At 43.3% G+C, this 22,873-nt stretch overlaps 2 protein-coding genes across 9 annotated transcripts in view; both read right to left on the bottom strand.

The window, feature by feature from the left end:
• The window catches only part of MTM1 (myotubularin 1), a 27,882-nt gene extending 16,456 nt beyond the window's left edge, over nt 1-11,426 (bottom strand). For 2 of the 8 annotated variants that reach the window (XM_087941167.1, XM_026702867.2), the window contains exons 1-7: nt 11,366-11,426; nt 7,222-7,309; nt 7,036-7,108; nt 4,622-4,716; nt 1,697-1,807; nt 999-1,100; nt 104-187 (exon numbers count right to left, since the gene is read on the bottom strand). In XM_087941167.1, coding sequence (XP_087797293.1) covers nt 104-187; nt 999-1,100; nt 1,697-1,807; nt 4,622-4,716; nt 7,036-7,108; nt 7,222-7,287 — 531 coding nt within the window. In that variant the 5' untranslated portion in view covers nt 7,288-7,309; nt 11,366-11,426. Of the gene's footprint in view, nt 1-103; nt 188-998; nt 1,101-1,696; nt 1,808-4,621; nt 4,717-7,035; nt 7,109-7,221; nt 7,313-8,691; nt 8,773-11,310 lie in introns of those variants that run through there. The other 6 variants (XM_087941166.1, XM_026702866.2, XM_026702865.2 and 3 more) reach the window with 4 other exon arrangements.
• A 3,118-nt stretch (nt 11,427-14,544) lies between these two features.
• Nucleotides 14,545-22,873, bottom strand: part of MAMLD1 (mastermind like domain containing 1) — a 107,380-nt gene continuing 99,051 nt past the window's right edge. The window contains 4 exon segments of the mRNA XM_087941168.1: nt 14,545-17,730; nt 18,461-18,512; nt 18,515-18,540; nt 18,867-19,020. Coding sequence (XP_087797294.1) covers nt 16,694-17,730; nt 18,461-18,512; nt 18,515-18,540; nt 18,867-19,020 — 1,269 coding nt within the window. The 3' untranslated portion in view covers nt 14,545-16,693.

The raw sequence follows: 22,873 nt of genomic DNA on the forward strand, positions 1-22,873 counted from the left end.
ATCCGGTTCAATTTGGCCACAGAACAGAAAGAAATAGATATATACAGCAACCTGAACAACAAGGGTAGAGGAATGCAAAGGAGAAGAGAAAAAACGAACTTACTTGTCTTCTGTACTCAACCATAGGATTATAAACCAGCCAGCCGTTTTCCGCAAACTTCTCTTCATTCAGAAAAGCAAAGAAAGGCTGAGAGGACGAGAAAAATTAGGAAGTGAAACGCCCAAAGAAGAAAAAAGATTGAAGATGCCAAATTCTTTGCCTGTTTTGGCAAACAAGCTGCTTGGCCTTCGCTCCTCATAACCCCAAAGGGTTAAAACCTTCTCAGTCAAAACCTGCTTTTATTTTATTCAAGAGAAACATAAAAAGCCAAAGAGAGTTTATTTCTCTCTTTAAAGGAGAGAGGCTGAAGGAGTTTGTGAGGAGAGAGAATGCCCCAAAACATTGTCAGATGCCAAATATAAAGCAGGTTACGTCCTTTAAGAAGAGAATTTATTTTTTACTGGAGTAATCGCCCTGAATTCAACCATTAACTTTGAACTAGTAGGCACCCTTAATGAATCCGGGAAAAATACTGTATTCCCATTATCTGTCAAGATGATCTTTGCCATTTCTAAATGTTTTTAGTTGTACACACAATATTAAAGCAGGAAGAAAGTTAAGGTGTGAAACAACCAGTTCCCAAATTTGCTTTTTAGTTTAATTTACTTTAGTCACTGCACCCGGTACAAGGAAGTTAAATACCATCTTCGGTGTACATTATGACTATGAAATGAACACAAACACACATCTTCACATTCTATGCACTGAATTGAAAACCCCTGATATTGCATGAATATTGCACTATATACAGTAGAATTCAACAGAGCTACTGCCCTGGAATAGAAGCTGTTTTTCAGCCTATTTGTTGTGTGTGTGTGTGTGTGTGTGTGTGTGTGTGTGTGTACACAGGCAAAAAAGAAACCCACAACAACTGCAAAATAAATTCAGAAGAGCTTACCAAGTTATGCGAGTGTGGGAAAGCGTATTTTGTCAGGAGCTCAAATATATCTCTTCTGCTGTGGCCTTCTTGTTTCAAGGCGAAGCGTAAATTCCTCATATCCTAAAAATTTAAAACAAGCCATGCTTTTTAGATGAAACGCCTGCAATCAAGGATTAACGTTAGGTAATTGGTCTAGTGGCGTCGTGAACTGAAAGGTAAGGTTTTAAGTCATAGGTGGGCAATGTAGCCCGTTTTTTTTCACGAGATCTACTTGTCTAACTGCAGACTTTGGTGTGGTAGCCTAGAAGTGGAGTTCTCGCCTCACAGTCAGGGAGTTCGATCCTAGGTAGATCCTGGCAGTTCGATCCTAGGTAGAGTAGAGGCAGATATTTCTTTCAGGGCACAATGTGAATTTATCTGCTGAACAAAACTCCACACTGGCAACAGGGAGGGGATCTGGCCAGTAAACACTTTGCTCCATTCATTTGCCCAGACTCCACCCCACAAGGGATTATGAGGTCATTAAAAGGAGATGATTTATTTCTTTTAAGAACTCTGTTCAAATACACCTGTTTACAACTAACACCGGTCCATCTCTCTCAGCCCAATTAATTTCACAGGACTGTTGTTGTTGTTGAGAAAATCCTTATTTCTCCCAATTCTCTTGGACACCTGATCTCGTATAAGAAAATATCAACACGGTTTTGAAGTCTTACCTTACAAGTAATATCTAAGCCGTACGAATTCTCTCCTCGGCTCGAAGCACCTCCCATTTTCTCAATCCTTGTAATAACCCCCAAAGGCACGTCTAATACCACGGTCGGATCCTGAGCAGACCAAAAAAGAAAAAAAGGCCAAGTCCACATTAAAGCAAAGGATTCCTAACACATTACACTTTTGTACCCGTGTTTGTCATAAAACACTCTGTACCTTGAAAGTTAACAAAGGTTATCGATTTAATGGGATGGATGCTGTCGGATTAAATTTTTTTAAAAAAGAACAGCCTTAATGGGCCAATGAGGCAAGAAGCATTAAGTATAAAATAACCATCAACATAAAGCGTTTAATAAATATCTACTAAATTGCTACCTACTGCAACGATAAAAATCCCAGGATATTTCAAGAGGCCTGACCTTTAAAAAAATTAAAATTCTGCCCTGTATATCTTGGCCCACTGCCCTTCTCATCGAAACAGGATATTAAAAAAGGGAAACGCAAGTATTCCTTGACTTAGGACCAGTTGGTGGCTGTTTGAAGTTACCACAGATCTTCCCTGGGCTACTTACAACCCTGATTCAAAATTCTGACAATTGACGTGATTTGGGGTGCTCGGAAATGATGCGTGTGATTTATGATTTTGGCCGGATATTGGCACTTCCTGGCTTCTCCCCCCCACCCAAACCCCCCGGAGAATTGGTTCATTTAACAACTTACGATGTTCACTTAATGAACGTGGTGTTTACCATCAAAAAAAGCATCTTAAATTTGAGCTAATATTAGCCATTAGAGAGCAAGAAGGAAAGGGGGAATTATAAGATTTGGGATTTATTTTATCAACGGCTAGAAATGGAAGTATACTTTCAATAGTAATGATATATTATAATTGATTATTTTTGAATTAGTAAGAAGTGAGATCTGCTTTTAAAGATAGCCTGGAATTGAAATTAAAGCTTGAATGATAGTATATTAATGATATGATGCGGAATGTCGATTAGAATAGAATCCGAATGTAAAGTTAAGAGGAAAGGATGGCAGATATTGTGCAAACTGACATACTGTACAACTGAAAGAAGGTTTTACTTGTTTTGCTTGTTATAAAAATAAAAAAAACTTTTTAAAAAATTGGGCAGGGTCATGTGATGACCTGCTTAATGACCGGAACGACTGACCTCAATTATGGTTGTTAAGTCGAGGAATATCTGTACTGTTTTCAGAATTCAAGAAAAAAAAGAAAGAAAGAAAGAAAGAAAGAGAGCGGAGGAATGTGGGCCAGGCAATACACTGGAACTATCCCATCTTTTATTTTGGTCGGAGATCTCACAGCCACATATGACTCAGAGCTTCGGAGATAGCATCAGGCTTAAAAGGTTGGTCTCTAGAACCCTTAATCTCTTCTGGAATCCCGTTGCACTTGTGGGCAAGTCGAAACGCAGAGCCCAAAGCCCTGGATTGAAAGGAAGAATTTAGCTTAAAAGCGTCTCTGAGAGAGTCTTGTTTTCCATTCGGTTACTATGCTGAACTAGCGTCCTTCCAGGGCAGGAAGAAAACAAGCCATCGGTTCCTACTCCGTTCAGGTCACTAGAGGGGGACAGAGTAACAAAATGATGGAGTCCGAAGAGACCTTGGAGGTCTTCTAGTCCAACCCTCTGCTTAAGCAGGAGACACTATACCGTTTCAGACAATTGGCTGTCCGATCTTAAAGTGACGGAGCACCCACAACTTGTAGTGGCAAACTCTCATGACCCTGGTGGAGACTGACTCTGAGGGAGAGGAGGAACAGCCGACAAGGAGTGGAAGTGTAGCTCCGGAGGTTGTGGAGGAGGCTGCGGAAGGGCAGAGGTTGACTGGGAAGTCAGAGGAGGACCCAGGCCCATCCCGTCTCCATCCTAGGACACGCAGGGAGGAGAGGATAAGGGAGACACGTGGTCTACTCAGGAGGAGGGGGCCCTGATCCTCTTCATGGGCTGAAGGTGTGAGGACTGAATAAGAGTTTGGACCTGCGTACTGGCAAACGCTGGAAACAAAGCGTGTTTTGTTTTGGTCTGAAGTTATCTTGGTTGGCGTCCTTCCAACGGACTGTGCCTTGCTATCTCCTTGAATTCGGTAAATACTTCTCCTGTTCCACTGTGTAAATTTCATCGTTGTAGCTTGTTTGGTTTTTTTATTTCATCTCTATCTGCTCATTACGTTCGGACTGTATTGCTTTCTATGGAAGGCTATTTTTCAGTACGTTTTTATCTCCAACTGAGAATTATTGGAGCCAAGTTGGAGACATTAAAGGACATTTATTTACATTTTGCATTTTGTTACGTTTGTGTTACACTCTGGGTCCTCATGGTTAATTGTTCCCACTGTCAGGGAATTTCTCCTTAGTTCTACGTTGCTTCTCTCCTTGATGAGTTTCCACCCGTTGCTTCTTGTCCTGCCCTCAGGTGCTTTGCAGAATAGCTTGACTCCCTCTTCTTCGGGGCAGCCCCTGAGATATTGGAACACTGCTATCATGTCACCCCTAGTCCTTCTTTTCATCAAACTAGACATACCCAATTTCAGCAACCATTCTTCATATGTTTTAGCCTCCTGCCCCCCAATCAATCATCTTTCTTTCTCTTCTCTGCACTCTTTGAGTCTCAACATCTTTTTTTTAATATCGTGGCAACCAAAACTGGAGGCAGGGTTCCAAGTGTGGCCTTAACCAGGCATTCTAAAGCGGTATTAACACTTCCCATGTGCTCGAGTCTGTCCCTCTGTTAATGCAGCCTAGGACTGCATTGTGGAGAAACCCGTAATAATTCAGAATCTGACAAGAGCAGTTGCCAGCTATCTCAGCCAACTGGAAATGCCACTCAGCCGAGGTCAGCCCAGTGGAGAGGTTATCAGAGCAGCTGACTCCAGCACACACACAGACCACAGAGCTTGCTTACCGATTCCATGCTTCTCAAGTAGATCCTGTAGTTTGTGATGTAGACTTTCCCTTTAATAGGACCGTTGAAAGGACACATGTAAATGACTTCCTTGTCTGTGGGAGAAAGAGAAACTCCGCATTTAAAATATAGCAAGGTAATCAAGGCCAGAACTCGAGATAAAGAAACTCACAGGGCAAAGATTAGTGGGGAACCCGGAAGTGATATGAAGTATTATGAATGGAGGACGTTGTGTTGTGCAATGGTGTGTAGCTCAGATAATCTTTTTACAGTTGGAAAAGTAAACGTGCAAACATTTTTAGAAAAATACCATCACATTTTTCATCCTTATTCAGGTATGGTAGAATATTCCAAATTGACCTGTCAAATTCTAAAAATTTCCAGATCTCTAGAGTGAGTGAGTGAATGAATGAATGGATGAACGAATGAGCTCGAAGGGACCTTGGAGGTCTTCTAGTCCAGCCCCCTGCTCCAGCAGGAGACTCTATGCTATTCATTAGCAGACAAGGGATGGTTGAAAAATCGTATCTGAATTGTATGGAGAAGACATACACTTAGTTATTTCTGCATCCCTGGTCAAACGAATGGGATTTTGATAACTTCCTTTTGATTACACAGAGAAGAATCAACAAGGTAATTTCAATTCAATTGTAGAGAATGTGAAGGAGGTGTGTTTGTGTTTTATTTTTATAGTTATAATGTACATGGCAACTCTAAAAAGACCATAGAAATATCTTATAAGTTGACTTTACACTGAATCTTGACAGTAGAATTAGAATTAAAATTCTGTTATTGGCCAAGTGTGATTGGACACACAAGGAATTTGTCTTGGTGCAAATGCTCTCAGGGTGCATAAAAGAAAAGGTACATTCGCCAAGAGTCAAGAATTATAAGGTACAACACTTAATGATAGTCATAGGGTACAAATAAGCAATCAGATCATACTAGGAAACAGTCCATATAAATTGTAAGGATATAAGCAACCAAGTTACAGTCATACAGTCACAAGTGGGAGGAGATGGGTGATAAGGAGCGATGAGAAGATTAATAGTAATAGCAGTGCAGACTTTGTAAATAGCTGGACAGTGTTGAGGGAATTATTTGTTTAGCAGAGGGATGGCGTTTGGGAAAAAACTGTCCTTGTGTCTAGTACACTGAAGATGGCATTCAATTTTGTTGTATGAGGTGCAATAAACTAAACTAAGTTTTGAAATGGGCCACTTTCAACCCAGACTGACTCTGCGTATGTTCCAAAAACACAACAAAGGCAGAACAATCTAACTGAATGTTTATTTCTGAGACAGGCCAGAGTGCTATAATATTCAAATATGTTATCTTTAGGCAGCCCACAGCTTTATTCTTTCTGAACAAGTGACTTGGGTTTGGGAGCAACTGATTACAAGTAACCATCAACTTACAACCAGAATTTCCGTTGCTAATCAAGGCAGATGTTAAAGTCAGTTGTGCTGAGTTTTATGACCTTATTGTTGGGGTTGTTAATCAAAATGGCCCAGCTGTTAAGCAATGCACAAGGTTGTTAAGTGAATCCTGCTTCTGTCATGCCCTTGTTGGAGTCTGATTCTCATGGGGTGATCGAGCAGCTGACAGGGAGTGGGAGTGGGAGTGGGGCTCCGGTGGCTTTGAAGGAAACTGGGGAAGGGCAAAGTCCAGCTGGGCATTCAGGGGAAGACCCAGGCCCATTCCCCTCTTCATCCTAGGGCACGCAGGGAGGAATGGAGAAGGGAGCAACATGGCTTATGGGAGAGGAAAAGGCCCTGATCCCTTTCATTAGTTGCAGCTGGGAGGACAGGATATAAGTGGGGCGTTTGCACAGAGGACCTTGCTGGAAGCAAACCATGCATTATCTTTGTGGAGGCTTATCTGAGTTTTGGCGTCCTCCCAACTGTGGGTGCTGCGTTATCTTGTGGAAGTCTGCAATTTATCATCCTGGCCTGCCGTGTTAATTACTTCAGTGCGGTTTGTGTTGGTTTTTTTATTTCTAATTATCTTTACTTTGGTTTCGGACTGCGTTTCTGCCCTTTGTAGACTTGTTGAAGAGTTTGTTATCCAGCCAAGAATTGGACATTGGGGCCAGGTTGGAGGCATTAAAGGGAATTTATTCTACTTTTGTGACTTTGTTATTTTTGTGTCACACCCCGGGTCATCACAGCTTCCCCCGTGGAAGGGGGTTTCTCAGAAGATGGCTGGGAAAGTCACGAATAACGACCGTGCGATCTTATAACGCTGGGTTATAAATACGTTGCTTGACAAGCCCTAAATTTTGATCAGCTGACTGGAGATGCTGAGACAGTTAAGTGCAAGGACCAGTCAGCTGATTGCAGTGATAAGAACAGGTGTTCGAGGAATGGTTGAGGTCGAGAATTACCTGTATGCACTAGGGAATCTGCATTTACCTGTGACTCTCGTTTCCCCTGGCAGACGAGGAATGTCTTCGTTGTGTTCCCAGTTAGTCCCATCTTTCACGGGCTAAGGGGGAGAAATGACAAAGTCAACTTTTTATCCTGTGGATCCTGTAGGCATAAACTGCAGTTAATGATTAAACATCTAGCTTAAAAGAAGACCTGGGGGAAGGTGCTCACTTTTTTAATGGAGGCTTTTTCCAAGGAGTTTGAGTTGCATCGAGGCGTTGAGGAAGAGGAGGCCATGCTGGAGAACGGCGGGGAAGACCTGCTGAGAGAGAGAGAGAGAGAGACCAGAGAAGATGAATATTTGATCAGATCAAATATGATGGATGCAGAGCAGCAAGGAGGCGGCATTGATTTTTGTCGGACTTCAACACACCAGCAATTTCATATAGGGGTTCCCTTAAAGGCCACTTTATTTCCTAAACATATTACACATCTTTATCCTGCTAAAAGTTACTCAGAAAACTAAACGTTTCGGTTGTGCTACACTTAACAACTGTGGCAAGAAAGATCGCAAAATGGGTCAAAACTCGCTTCACAACAGAAATCTTGGACTCCGTTGTGGTTGTTAAGTCGAAGGCTACCCGTTTCCCTAATTTTTAGATGCAAAGCAAAGTCCCCTTCTAAGACTTTGTTTCTGGCTCTGAGGAACAAATGCTGGGTTGGAAGATTTGTCTATAACAGAGCCTATATTAAGCGTATGTGCACAGAGAGATCAGTGATGACTCCAAGTTAATTATAGTAAGGAAGCTAAGGGCTGCAGGCCGGCTTGTCTGGAAGTGAGAAGGATACTACAACCGTGTCAAATTAAATAAATGAAGTCCGCAAGATGGGTGTTGTTACTGGATGCTTTTTCCAAGACAGATTTTGCAGAAGCTTCTACTTCAGTGGTTACAAAGCAAGGCTCAAGCCCCCGGGCTTTCTTTCCGGAAATTTGCGCATTTATACTGGAAGCAAAATAGAATTGATTAAAGATTGTCCAATAAAAAGGGGAAGGAAAACCTTTGCATGTCCAGAAAATGTTCCTTTTTGAAGAGAAAACTAAGAAGTGTGTGTGTGTGGTGTGTGTGTATTTTCGACTGTGATCCACCATTTAAAACAAAACAGGATTTTTCTGCCCATGCAGCCTTAAAAAAAACCCCAGCACTCAAAATCATTCACACAGAAGCAGAATGTAAATAACAAATGAGCAAATCCTTTTCTGATTTGGAGAATTGCAGCTAAAAGCTGCCTGAAGGCCCAATGGAAAAAAAAGTTTGAGCCAGCCTTTTTTGCCTCCTCAAAATAGCATTTTAGCAACTCTGAGAGAGTGCTCGTCCCTTCCTGCGGTTGCTCTGCCACTTGTTTAAAACACAGCTATGTTTTTCACCCTGCCTTTTTGTTTTTGTGGATATCAAGTTACCTCCCCCAAGAAACAAAACATTGTGGAGTAAAAACAGAAAAAACAAAACCTGAAGCTACGATACCAGCCTGCGTACAGTAATTATGTCTTAGTAAACTTTACTATGGGAAGTCTGAGAAATACTACTTGCTTTGGCTTGGCTTGCACTTGTGCAGACTACAGTGTAGCTGTAACTACTTGAAAAGATGGTCCTGCATGAGGATACACACAAACACACACATAAGACACACACAAATACCCACTTGGAATCTAGACAGATATATACACCCTTCATGCTATCCGGCTATCTCCTTGGTTGCAGAATTTCCGAGATAATATCAAGGCTACAGGAATATAATAGGATGCATTAATTCTCCCGTAGAGGCGGCTATGTTAATTTCATCATAAATACACAAGAAAGCCAACACTGTGCGTCATTCTAACACCACGGCATCCGTAAGATCAGGAGTTCACTCCCTCCACACAGCTTAGTTTCTAGTGTGCTGAATCACTCAGGAACACAATCTCACAACAGAGTTTGCTCTGCTCTCCATTGCTTCCCCAAATGTGCAAAATGATCCAACACACCCACAACTGTGGACTCAAGGCCATTCAAGTTTTCTGGTCATCTTCTACCCTCCTTTTTTCTTTCTTTTTTGGGGGGGAAGTAGAAAGCTGCACCAATTCCCAATCCATGGAAAAACATAGCTAGTATTCAGGCTTAAAATTTCTTGCCTCCTTCATCTTTAGGGAGTGAGGAAGGAGAACCCCACGCAGATGGATGCAATCGACACCCCCTCCAAGACTAATGAAAATAGGCAAGGAAAAACGACTGTGCAAAATTCAAAATTCTCTTATTGCAGGGAGGCAAAGCTAACCAAACCAGAGAGGAGAGAAGAAAGTCTACCTAATGGGTGGATCCCAACGAGAGTCGGCCTGAGGAGATCCATTCATGTCAAAGAAACGCCGCCTGGATCCAGCCCAACAGCTACAAGTTCATGGTGGCAATTTACCAATTAGATTGCAACGATTTGCCATTTAGGACAAGGCTCTTCAAACTTGGCAACTTTAAGGCTTGTGGACTTCCAACTCCCAGAATTCCTGAGCTAACATGATGGGAGGAGGAATTCTGGGAGTTGAAGTCCACAAGTCTTAAAGTTGTTTGAAGTTTGAAGACCCTAGACGTTGTGGTGCTCCAACCCTGGGGGATTTTGAGAAGATATTGGACTACTATTTGTCTAAAATGGTATAGAGGGCAGAGGGGTGGACTAGAAGATCTCCAAGGTCCCTTCCAACTCTCCACTGAGCACCTTTAGAGAAAAAAGGAACATGTGAAGCAGCTCTTCATGCACTATGAGATGGAGAAATGCAGATTAAGGTTGCCCACAAGGGGAGAAGTGAGAGCCAAGGAGAGCTGTAAGGAGGAAGCATAGCTTGCTCAGTGCGGGGGCGGGAGGGGGGGGCATTGCATCACAGGGAGCCCAGAAGCCACAGGTGCAAGCGGGAGGGGTAGTCCTAGGTGAGGCAGCCCAGCCTTTTACTGGTCAGGGACCCTCAGGGGAGGAGGATCTGCAAAGCACAAAATGGCTTTATGGTACTTATGGTACGGGATTAGCTGTGTTTATGTTTCCATGGTTTTCTCAAGTTTTATTTTTAGTGCTGTTTTCTTGTACCCTGCCCAGACTCACCCTTGGAAGACGGCTGGCTGCGTAAATGGGATAGAAAATGAATGGATCAGATAGATAAGTAAGGGGGAGGAAGGATAGATAGATGATAGGTGGATAGATCGGTGATAGATAATTATATAGATGCAGATAGATATAGATAAGTGATAGATTGGTGATATATGATAAATAGATTATCATCTATTTATCATATTGGTGATAGATGATAGCTAGATACTAGGTAATGAGATAGATAGATAGATAGATAGATAGATAGATAGATAGATAGATAGATATAGACAGATGATAGAGGTAGGTAGGGAGAGAGTTGGATGATGAATGAATTTAGATAGTAAAGATGTAGATAGCTAGATAGATATAGATAAGTGATAGATAGGTGATAGATGATAATATAGACATAGATAAGTGATAGATTGGTGATAGACAGATGATAGATAATGGTATAGACATAGATAGATAAGTGATAGATTGGTGATAGATGATAGACAGATGATAGATGACAGATTGGTGATAGATGATAGATACTAAGTGATGATATAAAGATAGATAAATAGATAGGTGATAGACAGATGATAGATACTAGATAATGATACAGACAGATGACAGACAGATAATTATAGAGATAGATAGATAGATAGACAGACAGACAGACAGACAGATGATAGAGGTAGGTAGGGAGAGATGGATGATGAATGAATATAGATAGTAAAGATGTAGATAGCTAGATAGATATAGATAAGTGATAGATTGGGGATAGATGATAGACAGATGATAGATGATAGCTGGATAGATACTAGGTAATATAGACAGATTAGATAGATAATTATAGAGATAGATATATGCAGATAGATAAGTAGATAGATATTACATATATATAGAGAGATACATATAGTATATTGTTTTTCCAGCACAGGTGCAAAATCATTTCCCCCGCCCCCATATATAAAAGTGTGTGTGTGTGTGTGTGTGTGTGTGTGTGTACATGTGTGTATATATACAATTATAAAACAGTTTGCAAAGCAAAAGACTCCCCCTCCCCCGTTGCTTGCGAGCCCCCCATTCCTCCCCTCCCCTTTGGAGAGCCAGCGACCCCCGCATAAACCCCCACCCCACCCTGAGAGGCTGCCTTTCTCCTTGCGGGAGCCGCCGTCGCCTCCTTGGGCCTCCTGGCGAGGACTCCCCCCACACTCCCCTCACCCCCGGCGTCCCCCGCCTCCTCTCCGGGACCCCCGCCGAGGCGCCCCCTCCTCACCCAGCTGCTCCGCCGGCGGCCGCCTCAGCCTCGCCGAAGGGCCCCCCCCCGGCCTTTCCCCGCTGTCACGTGACGGCGGGCTGGACAGGAAGCCGCCGCACAGCCCAGCCAGCCAACGGGAAAGCCGAGCGTGTGCGCGGGGCACGCCGGGAGATGGAGTCCTCCTCCGCCTGCTCCTCCTCCACTTCCTCCGGCTCGGGGCGCCCTCGCGCGGGGAGCGCCGGGAACTGTAGTTTGGCCTGGCCTGAGAGAGAGAGAAGGAGGCCAGACTCTCCCGCGGGCTAGTTTTGGCTGGGCGGTGGCCCTCCTCGATCCTCCGAGTCGGTGGATTTGCCTGCAAAAGGGTGCCTTGCACCTGCAGAGAACCCCGTTCAGTCCCGGTTTGGGGGCCTCCAGGTTACTTACATACACCTGTGGACACATCCGACTGCAATTCTTGCATTGCAAGCAACCAAAGCTGGATGGTTTTAAATCACAGCTCAGAGTAGGACTCTGTTTATTGGCCAAGTGTGGTTTTTAAATCGCAGCTTGCCATGCAGAATGAGCAAGGATCGGCCTGATCTTCCCCTTAGCTGTTCACCTCACCCCAATTCCTAAGAGGTCTGTAAGGGGCGAGCATAAGTGCACCAACGTGCCTACCGTCCCTTGTCCTAATGTTCCATTTTATTCTTACCCATTTCATGCATTAATAATCATCTTTATACTTATATCTGTTATTTAATACATGCTCGACAAAATAAAATAATTAATAAAAAATAAATTAAAGAATGAATGAATGAATGAAATAGTTGAGAGGCCAGCCAAAACTTAAAAGAAATAGAATGTCCCGGAGGTGTTAAAAGCTAAATGTTTGCAACTTTGCAAAGAAAACATTCAGAAACTGTATCACTCCATAACTGTCTGCTTTGATTCTGCAACCCAACAGGACAGACACAGACTTCAGAGGATAATTAGGACTGCAGAAAAAAACAATTGCTACCAACCTCTCTCCCACGGAAGACCTGTATCCTGCACAAATAGCTACAGACCCATCACATCCCGGACATAAACCATTTTAACTCCTCTCAAAACGACGCTATAGAGCCCTGCACACCAAAACAACTAGACACAAGAACAGTTTTTTCTCAAACGCCATCCCTCTGCTAAACAAATAATTCCCTCAGGACTGTCCAACTATTTACAAAGTCTGCACTACTATTACAGGATGCTAGCTAGACAAATACCAATGGAGGCTGGTAGGCAGAGGCTCAATTCATCCCGCCCCTCATTTTCCTCCAAAAAACCTAAGCCTGACCACATAGTTTCGTAGCGAAGCTTGGGTATCGAGCTAGTTTAGAATATAAATCCTTCCATTCCTCACTATCCGGTCAGAGCTGAAGAAGCTTCTTGGAGGAGAAGCGAAACATCTTCAGTGAAAAAACAAAATCCAGTTGCCTCCTGAAAAAAGCATCTTTGGGACAACTACGACCTGGATGACTGAGAATCTTTGCAGACTTTTAGCTGTACAATTTGGACCCTTGGAATGGTGTGGGAGGAGGAATGGATTTCCAGAGAGGAAAAAAAATTGCAGAATACAGGAACCAGGGGCACTACTCAGATGACCCTGAGGACACAGATAAACCTCCAAGTGGCCTCAACGGCCCTTCAAAAGGATGCAAATGACCAGCTGTCTGCAAGGAATATAAATCCTTCCATTTTCCACCATTCAATCAGAACTGAAGAAGCTTCTTGGATGAGAAGCAAAATGTCTTCAAAGAAAAAACCAGAAAGTCCAGTTGCCTCCTGGAAAAGCACATTTGGGATAACCAGGACTTGGATGATTGAAAATCTTGGTGGATTTTAGTGGTTAAGCTTGGGGATTCTGCCACGGATTGATGCATCTTTGCAACTCTGGGTGGGGTTGCATCAAGAAACATTTCTGAGCCAGATATGGGGCCTCTTTCATCTTCTCTAAACAGCAGGAAAAAATGCCAATTGCATGGAACGAAGAGGCAATCTGCAGAAATATGATTTAGAAGTGAAGCTCATGTCATCAGCCATGTTAATCCCAGCACTGTTGGTTTTTTTAAAGAGCAAGTGACTCATAATAGGGCTGATTGCGTTAGAGCTTACTTAAGTTATAATTAAACAGAGAGGTGCATTACCGGAAGTGAGAATCTGGCTGGTATATGCAAATCAGGTCTCTAGTTAAACAATGTCTGAGCATATAACATGCTTGGGTGAATGGCCACAATCTATAGGTGATAAATGCCTGGACCTCTTAATTTTATTTGCTACTCGCTTCTCTCTTTATCTACGGTCTGCTTTCCCTTGGAGATGGGTCTTGAAATAAAATTCACTGCATCTAATCGAAAGCCATGATAATTTGTGTTGTAATTATGTTGGTCTTTAGGATGCCAAAGCATGGGTTATGCTGGGAGAATTATGGACACTTTGCAAAGCTGATTAGTGGCTCTATTAGTGCTTCCTAAACATGTAACTAATATGGTAGAATATCTCGTGGGTTTTACAATCTTCCATTGCAGACTTGACCATCTTCTTGTTCAGATAGAGTAAATGGTCAATATTCATCCAAGTTGAGTTTCATATAATCTATCCATCTCTCTCTCTCACACACCTAATTCTATCTCTAGTGTATCTATGATCCATCTCTCCATCCATCTCTTTATCTCTCTATCCTTCCAACATTAATCATCTCATGCTATCTCTATTGTATCTATCACGTATCTATATCTATCTTTATCTACCATATTTCAATAATCTCTCATTCTGTATTGTATCTATATATCTCTGTCTGTCGGTCTGTCTATCTAATTCTATCTCTATTGTATCTATCATGTATATCTATCTATCATCTATTTAGTATCTGTCAGTCTATCTATCTTGTATCTGTCTTGTGCCTGTCATCTATCATCCATCCATCACCTATCCATCTATCCATCATCTATCTGTCTTCCTATCTTATATCTCTTATATCTGAAATCTATCATCCATCCATCCACCCATCTATTTATCTATCACCTATCCGTCTATCCATCCATTATCTATCTATCTATCTATCTATCTATCTATCTATCTATCTATCTATCTATCTATCTATCTATCTATCTATCTATCTTTCATCTATCTTTGAAAAACAGTTCTTACAAAACAAATAACCGAAAACATTCAGTGAGTGCAATTTTTCCCCTGGCAGTTTATTATGGTATGAAGGAAAAAACAGTTTGGTGTGTCTGACATGAATGTTAATTTTACAAATGAAGGAGGAGGTTGTGGCTATTAAAATATGGTTACACAAAGTAGGAACATTTTTTTTTTAAAGAAGTGTACAGTACAATGGATTTCTTTGATAAACAGACTCTTTAAATATACATGACAGAAAAAACATCCAAAGTTATGTTGTGTTTTTAATCAACATCTTTATCCCAGGGAATTGGGGCGGGAGAGAGGGAAATCCGTATATTTAAAACAGAATACAAAATAATAAGAATAATTTGGAGCCAAGAATGAAGCATTTGTCTGCTACAAATATACACGACTGAGGTGAGCAAATCAGAAAGACAACTGTTTTTAAGAGCTGGGCACCCTGGCATGGATCATTTTGCAAAATTGGCCTCTAATATGTTATCAAGATCAAACATTTGATTTCTCCAGGGGCAGCTTTGCATAGCCACATCACCATGTCTTGGTTGTCAGGAATCATTGACTTATGACCATCCACTTAATAACCATTCAAAGTTACGACTGATCAAAAAATAGGGCGTAGACCCTGGATTCAAAGGCCTGATGATCATGGCTCCTGTATGATTTGGTGCTCAGCAACATGGCCACAATTATGGCTTACAGTTGCACTTGATGATGGTTTCCCTGAAAACTGGCACTTGCTTCTGGTTTTCAGCCAAACCACCCCAATCAAGAAATGTTGGTTTGCTTAAGGGCCGTTCCATTAATGGCCGTGGCGGCAACTTTACGATGTTTTTCTTAATGACTGCCACAAAATAAAAGCTTGCGAAGATGGGTTTTAGGAGCGTCATACAAGGATCACGGACAGATTACGGTCGTGTGTTGAGGACGGCCTGCACTCTCATTGGAGGTGGGTCTGGCCAAGGAAGGTTTGGGAACGTAGTAGCTACTCTCAGCTGTGCACACCTTTCCTTGATATTATCCGTGGGGTTCGTTCACCCTTACGGTCACATAGCTTGGAAGGGCTGTGCAGAAAACCTGGAAGTTCATAGGGACACCTAATATTTCAATAGCTTCTTTTTTAAAAAATAAAAAAATTAAAAATCAAAGTAATTAAAGGAGAAACTACAAAGCACGGGAGTCTTTAGTTAGAGGTAGCACAACCCAGGAATCGTTAGAAAATTAAAACAGAAAAGAAGAAAACAACTAAACTTTTGCCTATGTTCAGGAGGTGTACAAATAACATAAAAAGAAACAAGAGAGAGCTAGAAGAAAGCAAGGAACAGGACAACCTCAGAAGATTGTTTTTTGGGGAAATTGATTCTTCCCCCCCCTCCCCCCCCCAATTTCCAGGAATAGTTTGGAGCAATTAGGTTTTTAAGGAGAATGTTCACACTGGTTTATTTTATTTATTTTTTTTACACATACATCGGATTCAATGGATTGGCTTTTCAATGGACATAACATCCTACCCCAAATTTTGCCTCTTCCCCTTTAAGATCGTGCCGTGAGAAGATACTCACTGCGTGAAGAAACCCCCAGATGGGAAAACTAAACCCCCAAACCCCAAAATTTTTCCATTTCATGTAGGAGCTTGTCTCACAGAGCTGTTTTTGTGAAGCTGTGTTGGTGGCTGATCCAAAATGGGGATTTCTCCAATTTGCACTAGAAGGAGGAAGGAAGGAAGGAAGGAATCGCTGCAAATTTTTCTTTCGGTTTATTCTGTTTTCCAGGGCACCCCCTCTCATTTATATGTTATGTCAAAAACATAAAATATTTGATGCTGTAATACACAGTATTACTGGAACTAACAATAATATTTGCATATTTAGAACAAAGTGTAATTCCTATAATATAAGAAAGGAAAAAAAAGTAGTCCATAAGGTATTTACAGTGTCCAGCAAAGAAGTATAAATACTTCCATATTTTAATGTTTAGGAAAACATAATTTACAAAATATTCAAATATGTACACAGCTGCTTGGAAAAAAACACACACCCTCAAGTGCAGTTAAGCAAAGTTGGACATCCTTTTTTTCCTTTCGATTTGGGGGGAAAAAAAAGATGATTTAAAATAACGTTTTTGTCACTGCTTGGGTTCCATTCCTGCAAAATTATTTACACTTCCTTCCCTTCCTCTCGAGAGTCACACATGTCCGGCATTCTGAACGTGTTGTCCCAAAATGTCATCTATCAATGTCAAGTTATTTAGCCAGTCTTCATCTGTGCCACCGCTGTTCTTCATCAACGAATCGATCAAGTCAGCTTCGCTGCACGTCCCGGGCAACATAGCGTTGTTCTGTTGTGGTACGAAGTCATATTGCGGCGACAACTCCAAAGCGGCACTCATCCTGTTGAATGTTGTGACGGAGGACTGCCCAGCCGAACCTGGATAACTCGGCGGCCCAATGGGTGGGCCGGCGTTGAGCTGGTTGAACCCCGAGACCGCTTGGGGCATGGGTTTCATAACATTCATGGCAGTTGGCAAAGGTCCTCTGGCCAAGCCATGTCTCAGGTTCTGATTATTTGGAGGGATCAAGGTTTGGTTAGAAGGTCCAAGGTTCATTTTTTGCATCTGCCTGGCCTGCATCCCGGGAACGATCTGGTTGGGTGGCGGCCCGGCTTGGTGAGAAAACGGTTGGCTGGGGAGGCTTGACCTGACACTCTGTTTGGAGAAGACAGGGTTGTTTGGGAACTGGTGCATGGTGGCCTCCATCGGATTTTGGCTAGGCATCCTGGGGACGACGGTGGGCGTCCACATTGGCGGCGAAGAATTGGCGTAGATAGCAGGCATCCTGGCCATGGCGGGTTGCCTCAAGTGCTGCTGGGCGGAAGAATGAGTGACCAAAGCCCCGGCGGGGAAGTTGGGCGTGGCCATCCCCGGCCGGGCTGCGGGATGGCTGTGGACGGTCTGGCATCCCGAAGTCATGGCCAATGAGTTTTGGCTTCCTCGGAGCGGGAGGTTGAAATCGGTGTTGGGGGGGAAGATGGCGGCTTGCTTGTTGGGGTTATGGGGGATCATCACCAAGGCTCCGCTGTTCTGGTTCACGGTGGCAGCCGGGGGCCCAAGGCCGGGGCCCAAGGGGCTCTGGAGCATCCCTTGGGTAGGGGGCATCATGCGGTGGGTGGAGCCAGGGGATTGCATGGTCTGGCTGCAGTCAGTTGGCAGGGACTGCGAAACTGCTGGGGAGAAATGAGCAAAAGCTTGAATTAGTAAGGGGGCAGAAGCTCGGCAGTCATGCCTTCAAAACCATCACCACCATCATCATCATCATCATCATCATCATCATCATCATCTTTTATCCATTAAACATGAAACTCATTCAACTGAACATTTAAACATGTATCACAAATATCATTGACTGATATGCGTTGGCCAATAAAGAATTCTCTTCTCTTCCTCTCCACTCTTTACTTTCTGTTCTGTTCTGTTGTATTCCCTTCTACTCCATTCTATATTTTCTCTTCTCTTCTCTTCTCTTCTCTTCTCTTCTCTTCTCTTCTCTTCTCTTCTCTTCTCTTCTCTTCTCTTCTCTTCTCTTCTCTTCCCTTCCCTTCCCTTCTCTTCTCATTTCTCTTCTATATTTCTGTTTTATTGTATTGTATTGTATTTCTATCTATATCTATATCTAATCTAATCTATATCTATATCTAATCTATATCTAATCTATATCTATCTAATCTATATCTAATCTAAATCTAATCTACATCTAATCTAATCTATATCTAATCTATCTCTCTCTCTCTCTCTATTCCATTCTATTCATTCCCAATTCTAATTCTAATCTATTCTATATCTATATTTCTACTCTACTCTGCTCACACAGCATATTAAACTTACCCAACAATTTCCTTAAAAAAAAAGAAAAGAAAGAAAGAAAAGGACACGTTGTGGCTGAATATTCCTTCTTACCGGGAAACTGGTTCATCTGTTGTCCCACAAAGGGGCTCCTCTGCTCAGCGGCCACATCATGCTATGCCTCTGCTTTTCCTAGGAAAAACAACGACAAGGACAAAAAAGTTGAGTCCATACCCTGCGTGCGTTTTCTTTGCAATGCAAATCCAGGTAAAAAGCACCGATTCCCGTTGCCAGCTACAGGTTCGCAAACTTTCCCTGGATTGTTTTTTTTAAAAAAAAAAAAGTCTGGACCTTTTGTCTCCTTCGACACAGGTGTTTCTCAACCTCCCCCGCTTTATGATAGGGGGACTTCAACTCCCAGAATTCCCCAGCCAGCAGGCTAAAAGACCAACCTGGAGCTGTTGTTGCTGCTGCTGCTGCTGCTGTTGCTGCTGCTGTTGTTGTTGTTGTTGTTGTTGCTGCTGCTGTTGTCGCCGTCTCATAATTTGCTGCTTTAGGAGTTGGTTCCTCATGGTGTAGTCGTTCACCAAGGGTGGAGCCTGGGCAGGCACTGACCCTGAGTTGGCGGACACGCCTGGCTCCTGCATCCGAGCACCAATGCCGGGCGCCTGGTCCTGGAAGAGAAGAAAGACAAAGATGGCCATTAGGCGCAAAGAGTCTGGGTGATCTAGTAGACTGGAAGAATCGGGGCCTGTTCTGACCAAGGCTTCCCGTAATTAAGCGCATGCTTAGTCCAAACAACTCTTGTTTTATTTCAATGCTGGGAATTATGTGCATTCCCAGCCGGTAATGATTCCCAAACAGTTCCTCGAGATAAGCACCCACCTTTCTCTCCTTTGAATGGCTGCCAACAACTAGAGTGCCAAATAAACTATAAAAAAACAAATGAAGTGCAAAGTCCACACAGAGCTTCAAGGTTTAATCTGAACAGAGCAAACGACTTTGCTTCCTGCAAAGGGTTCTCTACCTTTGACTGTCCTTTATACCTTATGGCAGGGACAGTCACCTCCAAGCCTTACTCCCAAGTCACCTCTTTTGTCTCAGCTGCTCTTGCCTTCTAGCAGCTCTGCGCACAGGGACCAGGCTCCCCTTGTTCTTCCGCCTCGCTGCTGCCAGACTCCAGAAGCTCCGGAGTCAGCACCCCACTCCCAGATGGTCCTGGCCCTATCTCTGCATCAGATGCAGGACTCTCGTCCAAGTCCTCGCCAGACTCCCAGACTGGTCCCTGTTATTCCCCACGGTCCCATTCCGCTGCCATCTGCACAGGCTTAGATTGCAGGATAGATTGCAGGATAGAAAACTTATTTGACACAAGACTTTAGGTCAATGGAAATGCAACCCTTGAGCCTGATAAGGGTCAGTGGAATTCAGGAAGGGCTGGACTGAAGACTATTTGTGAAAATGGCATCCTTGTCAGAAGGTGCTTCTGGGTTGATTAGCAATCACACTTAGACTTATATGCCGCTTCACAGTGCTTTACGGCCCTCCCTAAGCTGTTTACAGAGTCAGCCTCCTGCCCCTCCAACAATCTGGGTTCTCATTTTACAGACTTTAGTAGGATGGAAGGCTGAGTCAATCTTGAGCCAGTCAGGATCAATCTCTTGACAGTGAGCAAAGTCAGTCTGTAATACTGCCTTGTAACTACTGTACCACTATGATTTCCTTCCTTCCTTCCTCCCTCCCTCCCTCCCTCTGCAAGTACTAGCACTTAAAACTTATATACTGCTTCATGGTATTTTTACAGCCCTCTCTAAGCAGTTTACAGAGTCAGCCTATTGCCCCCAAATATCTGGGTCCTCGTTTTATTCACCTCAGAAGGATGGAAGGCTGAGTCAACCTTGGGCCTGTGGGATGCCCAGCTGGGGCTCCTTTCATGTCCCCAGCAGGAGCGGGAGTGAAGGACAGGAGCTCAACCCTGCCCCATGGCAGCTCTCGGGTCTCAAACGCAGGCTTGCTAACCTTCAACACTAACCGTGTAGGGCACTGTGCTCCTTGTTTATGGGAATGTAAGGGACTCTAGACTGGGTCACACTTAACTCCACCCCCAGTTCTGCTTGCTCTTCTCCTACAATGCCCTGCTGAATCGAAAGAGGAAGGTGATGATCAAGGCTTCTAGAGACCCCGGTACACTGCCCTGAAAATACAACCCTACCCTGAAAGTAAGTCCTAGCTTGATTTTTACATGTGTGCCCAATATAAGTCCTACCCCCAAAATAAACTCTAGAGTGGACTGGTAAAAATTAGGCTAGGGTGGGGATGAGTGGGTGGAGCTGCCCTACTACTCACCTTTGGACAATTGTAGCCAGGCCTCACACACCCTGACCCCATTTCTTTCTGGTCCATTTCTTCTGCAGCCATCAAGACTTTCCTGAAGGCCTCTGTAGCTGATAACAAAGCTCTGGATCGATCCAGAGCTCTGTTATCGGCTGCAGAGGCCTTCAGGAAAGTCCCGCTGGCTGCAGAAGAAGTAGTTCCTGAAGGCCTCTGACCATGAAAAGGAGGCCAGGCAGCGACACACCCAAGTGAGGTTAGTCAGTGGATGACATCCCCTGAAAGTAAGACCTGGTGCCTTTTTTGGTGGCAAAATATATATATATATAAGACAGGGTCCTATTTTGGGGGAAACACAGTATCTCAGAACAGACCCAGTAGCTCTACAATAGTTCTCGACTTACAGCCACAGTTGGATATTTCTGCTGCTAATTAAATTATATTGAATAGAGATATGCTCATATTTTGTGAACGTAGCCATTTTTCTCTGTTGTGTTAACAATTGAAATTTGATGGCCACGTTAGCCTCTTTGAGTCAAGGCATTTGTTGAGGACCCTACTTGTGCCACTCTTGAAGGAATCTACCCTTGAGTTCCGTGAACATTCTCTTTTCCCAGAAAAGAACCTTCTGTTTTTCTAATTGATATTCAGGCTTCCTCAGAAGACGTTTCAGAGTTTATTTTTAGAAGAGACAAGGATGTGTAACTGCAAAGGTTGGGTTTTGATATGACTAATCCTTCCTTCATTCTGCAGCCTCTTTGGCTGCCTTGATGGTCCTTGGAAACCTGCTCTCATCGTAGGAAGTTCAGAAAGGCAGAGAACTTGAGAAAGGATAGCAGAATAAAGAAGGTGATATTTGTCCACAACCTTTGGCCATCCCGTCTTTCAAAAGACAGGTTAGCAGATACCACTCAGGTCAGGAGAACTTGACTTCTTGTGGAAGAAAGCAAACCAAAAGGATCTTTTCCCTCAATCGGAGGAAGAAGATGGCTGAACGCCAATGTACTTTCAGTTCCTAAATCTCAACAACAATAACCAAAAACAGGTCCTCTCTGAACATTAATGAGGATGCAAGAGCTAAGACAGAAAGCAACAGAGTAGGCGCTACCAGCAAGTTCCTTCTATTCACGCAGCAGTTCAAAATCATGTAAATGCAAGTAGATAAATAGGTACCCACTTTGGTCAGAAGGTAACTGGGTTCCATGCACCTTTGGCATATACCCATGCTGGCCACGTGACCACAGAAGCGTCTTCAGACAACGTTGGCTCCCTCACCTAAGTGACGGAGAGGAGCCTTCAGCATCTCCTCACAATGCCTTCCTCCAACAGGGACAAGTTACAATCTCTTTAATCCCATGATCCTCCATGGAGAAAAGAGGAAGAAATATTAACTAGAGCTGCTCTACTTATTACACTTCTCTCCTCAATTTCTCTGGCGGAGACTTTTAAATCAACAGATTTAATGGATTAACAGAGTGGGAAGGGTCTTTGTAGGTCATCTAGTCCAACCCCCCACCCAAGCAGGAGACCCTGCACCATTTCTGACCGATGGCAGTCCAATCTCTCTTTGAAAGCTTCCAGTGATGAAGCTCCCACCACCTCTGAAGGCAACTTCTCTTCCATAATTAAGAATTAAGAATGAAGACACCAGGCTGACCTGCCTCCAGACCATCTGCCATTGACCCCTAACTGGCAAAAGTTCCTGTCCAACAAGATAATTGTATTTACTGTCTCATTTTACAAGGCTACCTAGAACCTGAGGAGACAAGTCTTCACGATTCCTCCAGCTTAAGCAAGATGGCTGATGCTCCTGCTCTTAGAGTAGAAATGAGATCTATGTAACGTATGAATGCACAACTAAGATATAAAACAGCCCAGCACGGGAGCCAACTGCCCCATCCACCCCTTTGTAGCAATCTACATTATGGGTGACCTGTTGTTATTACTGGCGTACATGCTGCATAGCCAGACTGTTTGAAACTGGACCACACTTCCTTTGTTTGGCCCATGGAAGTCTGGACCTTTTGTTTTGAGAGGTGGTGTTATCAGGAGATAAGCCACCGAGAGAGAAGTCGGGGTGGGGGGGGGGGGGAGATGCCGTTGGACACCTCACCACAAGGGCCATGCCAAAATGAAGAAAACAGGAAGTTAGCCCGGAAACTTCGGGCTGTGTTTTTTTCCAGGAGAGCAAAGTAG

The sequence above is a fragment of the Pseudonaja textilis genome, chromosome 12, assembly GCF_049901715.1.
Source record: "Pseudonaja textilis isolate UNSWEBS1 chromosome 12, rPseTex1.2, whole genome shotgun sequence".
Classification (NCBI taxonomy): domain Eukaryota; kingdom Metazoa; phylum Chordata; class Lepidosauria; order Squamata; family Elapidae; genus Pseudonaja; species Pseudonaja textilis.